This window comes from Phlebotomus papatasi, chromosome 2 (assembly GCF_024763615.1).
Source record: "Phlebotomus papatasi isolate M1 chromosome 2, Ppap_2.1, whole genome shotgun sequence".
Taxonomy (NCBI): domain Eukaryota; kingdom Metazoa; phylum Arthropoda; class Insecta; order Diptera; family Psychodidae; genus Phlebotomus; species Phlebotomus papatasi.
In genome coordinates, this window is record NC_077223.1 from 29,479,042 (window position 1) to 29,491,478 (window position 12,437).

General features: G+C 32.3%; 1 protein-coding gene across 1 annotated transcript in view; it reads left to right on the forward strand.

Moving 5' to 3' along the window:
• LOC129803404 (whirlin) overlaps window positions 1-12,437 on the forward strand; it is a 125,962-nt gene that overhangs the window by 111,549 nt on the left and 1,976 nt on the right. The window contains exon 15 of the mRNA XM_055849929.1: window positions 8,884-9,252. Within this exon, the coding sequence (XP_055705904.1) occupies window positions 8,884-9,252 (369 nt within the window). The remainder of the gene's footprint in view (window positions 1-8,883; window positions 9,253-12,437) is intronic.

Consider the following 12,437-nt stretch of genomic DNA (forward strand, 5'->3'; position numbering starts at 1 on the left):
AGAAAGAGTTAAAATTTTTGTAAAATGTGCTACAATAAATTGATTTCTTCGGGGTATAAATTGCATTAATGCAGTTCAAAGTCATCGTAAGGCAATAATTGTGTTTTTTTTTAGATTGAATTTGTTCAAGAGATTATTAAGAAATGTTGCTATATAGAAAGACCTAGTGAAGCTTCACATCTGTATATTGATATACCTTCATTTCTAAAGTTTTATTTTTCTTTTCAATTAATCTGTGTGTGAATAATTTTACATGTTTTCCAAACACCATATAGAATTAGTCTCAGTCCATTAATTGAGATATTCTTTATTAGACTCTGTTCCGATTAGATCTTTTAATATATTCTTCTTAGTTTTCTTATTTACTTGTTAGCCTAACGAAATGAGATTTTACATTAAGACATTCATTATAGAAAAAAAAAAAATTTCTTTGTAGTTATTGCTAGGGCATTTTGTTCTTAATTATTTTCTAGGGGGGCTACTTTGAAGGGATCCGATCACATTTGGGTGGTCTAACACAGCGTGTCAAGTCATGGTACTGGGGACGACCTCTCGTAAGTGCAATTAATATAGAGAAAGTTTTTTTTCCTTTTATTTACACTTATTTCACTTAATTTTCAATTAATTTACATTTTTTGACTAATAAAACATCTGCTTCGTCAACAATTTGTCTGTGTAAAGAATTTTTTCTTTAGTTTACATCCACCGAACTCACAGGGTCTCTATCTTTGGCTTTGTTAACTTAAGTTAATCATTCACAATAAAACTAGTCATTTTACATATATCGCAATTAGCGAGATGGACAGGATTTTAATGGCAAAAGCTTTTTATAAGAACGACGGAATAGGTTTGACATGAAAAATCGCTATGCAGTGCCTTTAATATTGGAATAAATTTTTCGTAAATGGAGCATTTTGACGTATTTTGCTACAAATTACGTGTTAAAATATGCAAACAATTTTCTTTAAAATGCAAAATTTTAAGGTAGGGGAAAGCTTTAATATTTTGCACACATTTTGACCTCGAACACTTATATATTCCTTTTATGAGTCTGACCTAGCTGTGTCAAACTTTGATAGCTTAGTCTTAAGTCACACATTACCTAAAAAAATAAGTAAGATTTATTATAAGAATATTTAAAAATAAACGTGTTCGAAGCCACAGTGCGTGCTAATCCTAAAATCCTTCCCCTACATAAATTGCTCACAATATATAGAGGCCAAAAGTCAAGAATTTTTTGTACTGTTATATAGACAGTATCTCTCTTCAATTAGGCAATTTTAATAGCCTCGTAATCCCATTAGGATTATTGCTTTATATTCACACTAATTGGCCAAAGACGATATTGGTACATAATGTAAGTTTCCAGTCAACGTTCCCTATTTGTATAGTAATATTACACATTATATTCTTTGGTTTGGAGTATTGATCAAAACCACTGAATGCAAGTTAGAAAATTAAACATAAATTTAGGGGGAGGTGGGGCTACTTTGAGCTATGGGGCTAGATTGTTATACGACTTTTTTGCCTATTTCTAAATGAAGCTAGTCCTTACAATAATTTTATTTATATCCACAATTATTTTGTCTATATAAATTACATTATTTTAAACCCCAGTTTCCCCAACAAGTGTTCCCTACCGAATGGGTATTCCTGCGACCCTATCTGATATGAATTAGATTTTTGATTAGCTCTTTCGAATTTACTTCTTAAAAAGAATTTAACTGCCTTATTAGATTGTTATACTGTTACAGAATACCGTTGAAGATATCATTAACCAATTTAAAGAATACTGGTAAAAAATAAAAGGATCAAATTTCGAACTTTGAATGCACATTTATCATAATAGAACATGTCAATTTGATGCATCCTTTGCATCAACTTGATCCTTTTATTTTTACGTAATTTTATGAGATGTAAATATTCTACAAACAAGCACATAAAATAAGTATAGACTATAGGGACAACCAGGAAATAAACTAACCACAGGTTAAATTATAAAACAAAATATCTTAGTAAATTTTAGGAGGAAAGATGAATAAGTGGTTCTTATAGTTAATAACCGTAAGTAGCAAAAATTGAAGCCTGTATGCCTTCTGTAACCAGCCGACTTTGAATTTTTGAAGCAAACATCATGGGGTTACTATCAGAGATACCTAGAATGCGGTTATCGACTTTCTGAGTCGAAACCCTGCGTCTACCAGTAGCGTTTTTCAGATGTACTCGTGCCTCATAACTATAATATTTGACCATTTTATGTATAACTTTTCATGAATTTCCATAAAATTTGGCAATTAAGCGACGCCGATTCCTTCCAGCAGTATATCTGGACAATATCCCACCTTTCAACTTTTTGTCATTTGCCATTATAACCTAAATTATGAATTATCAAAAAACTGATTATTTCTTGTTATTTATCATCACTCTTACACCTATATATTTAACATTGACAGCCTTAAAAATGTACAAATCCACCATTTGCCTATCAAATGACATAAGCTCAAAATGTAACCGGTTTACATAAAGTTGGTTGCACGTTTTCACCATTTTGAATTAGTTTTTTTAATGAGGCAACAAACTTTTGATTTTTCAAAAATGACCAACTTTTGGAAAACAATTATTTTTGATATGAAATAAAATTATTTATTTTTTTTGAAAACTATAAATAATATCTACGGATTATAAGGAACTCATCTGCAAAAAGAAAAATTTGGAAAAGTATTTTTTTCTATCATTTTTTTCACTTGATTTCTCAAACATCCATTAGGCAACAAACTATTGACACTCACTGTATCTTATAAAATGTAAGTAATATGGCGGTTTTTTATTAAACTGCGTTGTTAGAGTAGTGTGTCAATAGGTCCTGACACGAGTTCTTAAATTGTCAATAGATGTTCTTTTCACCCTATCATTTTCCTTAAAAATTTAAATTAAGGTAAAGTGCCCTCGAGTCGACTGGTTCCTCGACTCTACCGGTGGGACTGTTTGATGGTCAATTTCTATGAAATTGTCACTGATTCGTATTTATTTATGAAATAATTGATCTATTAATGTTAGATCATACGCCAAATATTAGTGCAAATATAAATAAATTGAATAAATAACTCTACCGGTTGACTTGAGGGCACTTTACCTTAGTTCATTCAAAGTTAGCTTATGTCCACAGTTGTGGCTCTGTAATTTTGAATAACCGATGTTTTTGATATCTCTTGACAGATATTACCAAAGACATTTATTAGAGTAATATAAATGTGTTATATTATATACAGAGACATATTAAAAATATAAATTCGGAAAAATGTTAAGCTTGCAAATCTATTTAAACCATTTAAACTAATAAAAACAAAATTTAGTTGAATTATATTGCTTTCGTTATCCCGTATAGTTATTTTGCATCATTTTTCCGTGATATAAGTTAATATTATATTGAGATATTATAAGGTTTAAGGTTGGTTGTTTATCCCAGATCCTGAAGGTCTCGAAATCCTAGATAATAAGTAATTTTAGTGATTTTTCGAGATCTAGTCAATCATTCAACCTTAGTATTTTGTTCCAAGCTAAAATTTTCTCAAAAAGATTGCCTGATAAGAATTAAGAAAAGCTTTAGATTCCTAAATGATATCTATATTTTAGCCACCCCTTGGCCTATCTACGAGATGTAAAAACTATGCCATTTCCAAAGAACAAAACCAGAATTGTATTTCTTTATAAAAATGACCGATGTCAAAAATAATTTAAAAAAAAATATATTAACATGAAAAATATAGAACTTTTAGTCTAAGATTTAGCAAAATTATGTGAAATTAGAATTAGAATTTTTGTAATAAAATATTTCTAATTAAACTTAAAAAAAAAAGCCAAAAGATATGCTCTGTGAACACGGTAAATCACATTTTCTTTCGTCTAACTTTAGTTTTTATGATTCTTTTTTTTATCACTTGAAAAAATGTGTCCATTGCTTCTCAAACATATTGGCCACGTAGAACAATTTTGGATGCTTCTTTTAACAACACATGAGTTGTCTTCACATTTTATTTTCTGATCAATATTGTGTTCGTTTTTCAAATGACAAAATGTGGCTTGAAAGTTTTTTGATCTAGTGAAATTTGCATGAATTATAGACAGTTTTCTTGTCATTTCTTCACATTACTAAGTCAACTCTCCTAAAATGATAACAAATAAATCCAGTTGAACACTCCAAAAAACACAAGGAGGTAATCTCTTATTTTCATTTTTTTTCTAAATATTATTTCGTTTATGGATATTTCTCAATAAAAATTGATTGTTCTTTGATTTATTTTCTTTATTTACCTTTTTCTTCTAAAATTTCAGATACAAATGGACACTTTTAATTTTTCTTTTTACAAACAAAATTTCCACTATTCTAAATAGTGGAGAACATTGAAAATCCAAAAGTTTTGGATTGTAACTCATGATATTTACAAACTAAATATACAAAGAAATTAAAATAAAACAATTTTTTTCAATATAATTGCACTTAAAGCATGAGGCACCCACCATATTTTCAAGACCAATTTTCTAATTAAATAAATATTGACTTGATGATTTTATGCCTATCTATCCATCGTTTGTAGCGAATGTCACATTTCACATAAATGAGATAATACAATAAAAGATATTAAAAAATAATGACTGGTCAAAAAGGCAATTGAAATTTAGCATCATTTCTTAGAGTTTCTTTTAAGCGTCTCTTGTACTGTAAATATTGTTTCTTTTTCACCATTTCCTTGAACTTTAGTTACATTTGCGTTTTCTAATTAGATGTGTTAATAGTAGTGAAAACATTTTTTTAGTGTCTTCAATATTTATTCTGCCTATAAATAAACTTTAGTGAGCGAACTGAGAGAATACATATAGCAAAAAAATTAGTTGACTAAATCTCAATTTAATTAGCGTATTAGAGAAATTAACAGAAAAATCTCCCTCTGAAGTGTTTATTTTGTTGTTTTATGCGAATTGGAGGTAATTACTAGATAATTCTCTTTATCTGCCTTACAATTCGCTGTATTGTTTTTGTGCGTAGCGAAATTGCACATACAATGGATGACAAAAATCTAGGAACAACTTTGAGAATAAACTTATTACACATGAATTTACATCGAAACTACTCTACGTATTCAACGTTTCAGGTATAAATAAATTAAATTAATTTTTTTTTTAATTTTAATCAGTATGTTTCATAGAATAATAACTAGCCTAGGAACAACTTCAAAGTGGTTCAAAATAAGAAAGTATCACATCAATTTTACTTAAAATAAATTAAATTAAAACTGTCAAATATGGGCACACATTTATGTAGTGTATAGAGAGCATAGAGTTCATAAAAAAACAATAAATATTTGTGATTGGGCTTGACTTCTAATTTAAAGTCCGTATATTAAATTCCTGTGCGAAACTCATTAGGGGAAACTGGGGCAAAAAGTCACAAATTGAAAATTTCAAAATTCAATATCTTCCAAGATAAATAAGATAGCGGCTTAAAATTTTTACCACAAATAGCTTCCATAAGCCTTCTTCGATGTTGTATGTTTCTTCGAATTCGAACAAGGAATTTAGAAAATAAAAAATATCAAAATTTTTAGCCCTATTTTTAAAATATTTTCCGTGAAGAATATGTCAATTCTTAATATTCAAAATTTATGCACTGATGATTATTTCCTAAATGACTTGGATTCTTTGAATACGAAACCGCTATCTATTTTAGAATTTTACAAAGATTCTTTTCTCAAGAAATATTTTTATTAAAAACGACCACTTGGGGTAAAAAGTAACAAAATGTATCATGTGTCGCCGCTTGTTGTTTGCATTGGTCAAACGATTTGCAGTCTTTTTTTAGTTTTTTTCTAAAATAGCTTGAAAATCGTTTTTATCGTTCAGTTAGAAAAAATGGTGTTATACAAAGGTGTAGAAGAATAAATTTTCTATGAAAATATGTTATCTAGGTATTTTTTTTAATTTACGGAAGCCCGTAACAAAGCGAATCAAAATAAGATAATATCCTATGCCTGATACTATTTGCGCCAGCATTTTTGAGAATGGTCACAAAATTACCTTTTAGAAAACGGCTCGATAAACGTATTTCCTTACAAAATAGAGGAAAATTATATTCACAAAGTTGTAGAGCGGTAAATTTCCTAGAGAACTGCACTAATTAGAAATTTCTGGGGCGTTCGAGTACTTTGTAAAAAAATAAAATATCCGTTTTGTGACTTTTTGCCCCAGTCTCCCCTACTCATTTAAAATGTAGACTTATTCGAAACAATATTTTTTGATTCATGGACTTTATTTCACTGCATTTGTATTGTATCTATTGTATCTATTATTATCATTACCATCACCAAATATTGAGGTATAATCAATCTTACCTTACGGCCATCGCCGACTTAGCGTTATTTAATTGGGGTAAAACGGGTAAAACAATCAAAAGCTCCTTCTTATAAAAAACGTCCATAAATAGGGAAATTTGGGATATAATATGACCATAGGGCGAAGTGGGGTACCTTTGAATAGGAGCAGCTTTAAAACTTTGTTTTTTTTTCTACTATTTAAAAAAAAAAACAGAACCTTACCATGATATTATCTAACTTTACAAACCCATTGTGAAGCCATATTACATTATTATAAGCTTTAAATTCTTCTAAAAATAACAAAAAATATCCATTTTCAAAGATACTTCAATTTAAAGGTGCCGCTCTTCCTCCTATGTGTATTTTATTTTTTTCACATATACAATTTATTTTACAAACTAATGTACTGAAAACTAACCAACAGAGCACAGTCAGTTTAAATAAAGTAGGGGAAAGTTGAAATATTTAAGGAATGCACCTTATTAGAAATGCTGTATTTTCTAGAAAAAAATACCAATGCCCTAAGCTGACAACACATTTTAAGAAATTTAACTCAATTAATATAATATGAACGACTACAATGTAAAAGGTAGCTGAGAAATATTTTCCAAATATTGACTATTAATTTTTTTCGTAAAGGATCAGTTAAGGAAAATTTATCCTAGACTTTTAGTGTATGGTATTTTGAGCTAATTCTTTATTATCAAATTTCACAGGCTAAATATTCTCAAAGATCAATCTAAAGCCGAAAATAGACACAGGGATCGGCTTAGGGATCAGCCCGAAAAATGACGGATCAGCCCATAATTTGCAGGATCAGGCTGATCTTCTAAATTCATGAGGTCTAGTGAAATTACGGGGATTAGGCGACATCAGCGCCAGTGCTGAAAATAAAACGCTTAACTTTGGGTGATTTTGGGTGCTTTTCGAAATGTCAATTGGGTGAAAAAACATGGAGAGTAATGGTACGCAATGTTGGAAAATCTTAAAATGCATTAAGTTTGGAGTAATGGAAAGGTCAGAGTGCTCCTTTCTGTACGAAAAATCTATTGATATTGCACTTAAGAAGACTTTCAGTAATCAAAGTGTGCACATTTAATAGAAATTTACGCAAAAAACTCTAATTTTTAATCCTAAATCCTCAGTGTATGATAGTTTGGGCTGATCCTTTACAGCCAAATTTTTCGATCTGAGTATTCTCCAGGATCAGCCTGTGTTTATTTTCGGCATAAGTCTATTTGAGGCTTAAGGATTTGAGCATAGGGATAACGAAATGAAGATTAGTAATGTTCATAAGCGACTGTGTTAGCAACTGTCGAACAGGTCGTACACTTTACACGAGAAAGTATTTTAAGAAATACTTTTCACACATTTTCCAACATCACATCGGCAAATATGAGCCGAATAATTTGTTAAAATTTAAAGTAATTTTCTCAATCCATAGAAATTGTAAATTGAATAATAGTGAAATAAAATTGTTTGATATTTTATTTCAATATTTCATTTCAATAATAATTGGCTTACGGCCTCTACACACTAGAAAAATTCATGTTTATATTGAAGAGTTTTTCCTACACAAGCATAGGGAAATTGCTTCAATATGGACATAAATTTCCCTATGTAGAGGCCATTAAACGTCAATAATATTTTCAGTATTATTGTTATTGATATATTTTTTACAATGCGAAGAGAGCTTTAGCATTCAAAATGAATATTTTTATTCTAAAATTGTAACTGTTCAAAAGCTTTTGCCACACAGTGTACATAAAATTTCTACATCTTTTGAGATTTAGAGGAAAAGTGTCACAAGTCGATTATTCAACAGCACCACACACTTTAGTTAAGTTAAATAAAAAAAAATCACTTTCACTGTACAGCAAATATATATTTAGAAAAGAAACAAACACGTATATGCAAGAAAAATTGTCCGATGGTAATTCAAGCTGTGATTGATGATTATAAACAAATTATCTGTTGTTGAAGTTGGCAAAAGAAACAGAAAAGCCTAATCTATGTTAAATCGTGATTGCAAATGAACATGAATTTCTCCCTTTTTTTTCCTAATCTACTCACCTAATCATATACACACTCTTGGTATCTTCAACCGGTTTGAACGCACTCAATGCATCCTATGGAGATTAATTTTTCCTTTCTTCTAAATCACCTTTATGCACCACATGGTGATTTTGTTGCTGTGGCTGAAGAAGTGAAAATGGCACTCCTCTCCCCTATGTAGATTTGTCTTGCCGTTTATTGCATTACAAAACTTGTCACATTTATTGAAATTTAAAATTGAAAAAAAGATATGAAGAAAAACAACTGTCATGACAATGTGATACAAATTATTTTAGAAAATGATCTCTCAGTTTTGCAGTTTGATGGCACAAGATGATGAAAGTGGTTAATGTCTCTAGAAGTAACTTTGCTTACACAAAGAATAAAATAAGTGGAGAAAAGGTGTCGGTGCATTGTAAGAAGTGAAATTATCGTATCCACCTCTTGATGTGTCTTTCAGGAATTGGCCACAAAGCTGTCCCGGAGTTTCGATATGAAGGAGGACAGCGGACTGATGGGTGACAAAGGTGTCCGCCGACATCAATCCATGCAGCGTCTGTCTCTAGAACAGAATGGCTCAGGTGATCCACAGAATCCGGATCTCTGTGCCAGTGTTGTACCTGATCAGCGAGGCAATTTACACATAACAGTGAAGAAATCCAAGCCAATTCTGGGCATAGCAATTGAAGGTGGTGCCAACACGAAACACCCACTTCCGCGGATCATCAATATCCATGAGCATGGGGCGGCATATGAGGCTGGTGGACTTGAGGTGGGTCAACTTATTCTCGAAGTTGATGGCCATAAAGTCGAAGGAATGCATCATCAGGTAAGATTTATTATAACTTATTAATCGTAATGCGATTCGTTCGTTCGTTTATACTTCCTTTTTTTCAATTGTTAACAATTAACGACTTTATTGGATATCCACAAATGCTGCCTTTTAGGGTTGATCTTTTTAATGATCCCTTTCTTTCCATTACTAAGTTCGTTTCAGCTTTATAAAAAAAGGATATAGTCTCAGATTGAGAGCTAGAGACGCAGAGGAAAGTGTTTTTTTTTTAATGAAGTACCTTTGATATTGCATTGGACTTTTTCTCCTATTTTTAAATAGAACTGAGCCTTAGGGGAAACTGGGGAACTCTTGAACTGCGAGATACTTGAAAATTAGGATTTTGTCTCTTTTTCACAATTGGTTTATTGAGCTGCATTATATCTTCATAAGGTTCAGTTTCATTTAAAAATAGAAGAAAAAAGTCCAATTTCAAAGTTGCCCCAATTCAAAGGTGTCCAACTACCCCTACAAGGCTTTTTAGGTTTAACGTTGCAGTATAATATTCACAAGGAAGGTAGAGGAAATCAAGGAGTATCCGAAAAGCGAAAAACCCGAATTTTGCCGAAAATCAACTTATTCGATTTATATTCCAGCTTTTCATTCTTATATTCTGACAAGCCGAGATTACAAGAAAATGATTCTAAAAGGGGTGGCAAAGCCTTACAATGCTTTGCGAAATGCTTGAACTCGTAACTTAGATGCTATACCTCAAAAGTACTTTCGCATCATTTACCGGTTTTCAATCGATTAGATTTGAATCGATTCATCACTCAAAAGATCCCCAGAATAGTTTTAAAAGTAATAGAATTGATTTTCAGATAAAAATTAGTTATTGGCTATGAATCGGTTCATTACCGGTGCATAACCGATCAGAACCGATTCAGTTTTATAGGAAATTCCAAGACCTTTCCAACGACCGCAATCACGATACCATTTTGTTGAAAAATGCGCTCTCTAGTGTCTTTTTAACCCTCGACCTTGGAAAACCGTTAATAGGAATGATTCAACGGTATTTTGTCTAAGGACGAAATATCCGCCTGGGTAATCTCTAAAACATATCCAAAAATGAAAAAAATCGCATGACACGTTTTCGAGTAATACCAAAAAAACATGGTTTTGGGGGAAAAGAGGAGGGGTGGGGGGAAAATTAGGGACATGTTAACGCTCCTTGGGTCGACTTATGGGGGGGGGGGGGTCTCCTGAAGGTCCCAAGTCACTGTCTCTAACCGTTTGGCCTCTAGAGCTGGCCACAGCCGGACGGACAGACGGACAATCAGCGTGACGACAAAAAACTCAAAACTTCAGATTTCCAAAATTCTACCAAAATACGACCCCGAAATATATCGCTCCTTGGAAATTACAAGGGGCCAACTCAATCTGAGCCATTTTTCAGGAGACAGTATGAAAGTTTCAACTTTGTATAAATAATTATCTCAATTAAGTATGTTAATAAAAACAATTTAATTCTTTTCTATTTGTATAAGCATTATTATAAACATCGAAACATACATATTTTTACATTTCAAAATAAATTTTTTAGTGAGTTAGCTCTTTGTCATTCTAAATGATGCGCAAATTTTCATGAGAATAGAATGACAAGGGATCAACTTGCTTGAGTTAGTCCCTTGTTTCACAAAAATTTGAACGATTAATTTATTTTGTGCCCCTTGACTTCAAACAAAACCGCGCAAGCAATTATAAAGAGTAAAATTTTGAAAAACTTTTCTAATAACGAAATTTATTGACTCATATCATTTGAAATTTTATTAAATTCTCTGTCTGAGTGCATTGAAACCTCAAAATCGCCAAAAAGTGAGTTGGCCCTTTGTAATTTCCAAGGAGCGATATATATATAACTCAAAATCGAGGGATTATATACTGCTCTCTCCGTGGAGTTCGATCACTAAAAAAGAAATCAAAAATTATTCACTTTAAAATTCTTTGATTCACGACGAAGATAATTTGGTCGGAAATGGTTATATTAATTTAAATTGTCGCTTGCATCAACCGTTGTCGTATCTTTGTTTCTTTGTTTCTCTGTTTATCTTTTATGCAAGAAGTAACTTCGGTATTGTCATTGTTTGCGCTAGTATTTTTAATCTCTTTAAGTTGGTCACAAGTGTGGTCCGAAAAGAATTTTTTTCGGACTATTTTAGAGGATAAGAAAACTCTTAATTTTCATTAATTTTCACCCGCTTATTCCTATCGGGATTGCGGGTTTAGGACACCCAGGTTAGCAGCCCACCCCTGTCGATCCTCCGTCACTTCAAGAAGGTGTTCGGAATCGATCCCAAAACCATTCAAGGAAAGATCATGAATTTATTTGAGCCACCCTATCCTGGGTCTTTCCCGAGGTCGCTCCCTCTTTACAATAGCTTGTATGGCCTTTTCTATGTAGCCATTCTGAATTGCCGTTGTCATTGTGCTATGTTGATTGTTCTGGGCCCTGGGAAATCTTATCCACTTCCCAAGTCCCAGAACATGGGGCAAGATGCTCCTCTCTTCGTGGCTTTCCCAAGACTGCCGCCCCTTCAACATAAACACCCTGTTGCGGTACCGTTCTATAGAAGGGAAATGACTCACGACTTTCCAATTCCGACTATTGTAATCTTGATAGAGGCATTTACTTTTATATGTTTGCCAAACCCGCCAAACCTGATGTCATCTTTTTCGTAAGCAGAATACTGTGAAACAGCGTTAAAGGGCTTCTTACCCAGGAGACATGGATTTTGGGGTGGTCCACAATTTAGTATTCACTAAGGACTTCTCGTAGACGCAAGAATGCCGATACGTTCCTGTAGCTATTGCCAAACAAACTCTAACCGATTCTAAAAGCAATGGGGCTGGAAAATAAATCAAAATTACTCTAAAGAGAATGTCCATAGTGGGTCGTGAAAGATCGGAAATCGATGTCTCTCGAGATAGACGGAAAATCAGATACGTTGCGTGACGCTTAGAAACTCGAAACTCCGAATTCCGTTATGATTCGTCGCCGTGTTTGTTGAATGGCTAAAACTTATTTTCTCTTAAGCTCTAACCCGAAGAATGCTTATATTCCACACCATTTATGGTACTTTCACAATTTGTATACAAAACATCTTAAACTTTCTGTAGAGAAGAATAAGTCGACGGTGGAGGATACTCTTATTTCTTTAGGACAGAATATCCTTCCGGTGATA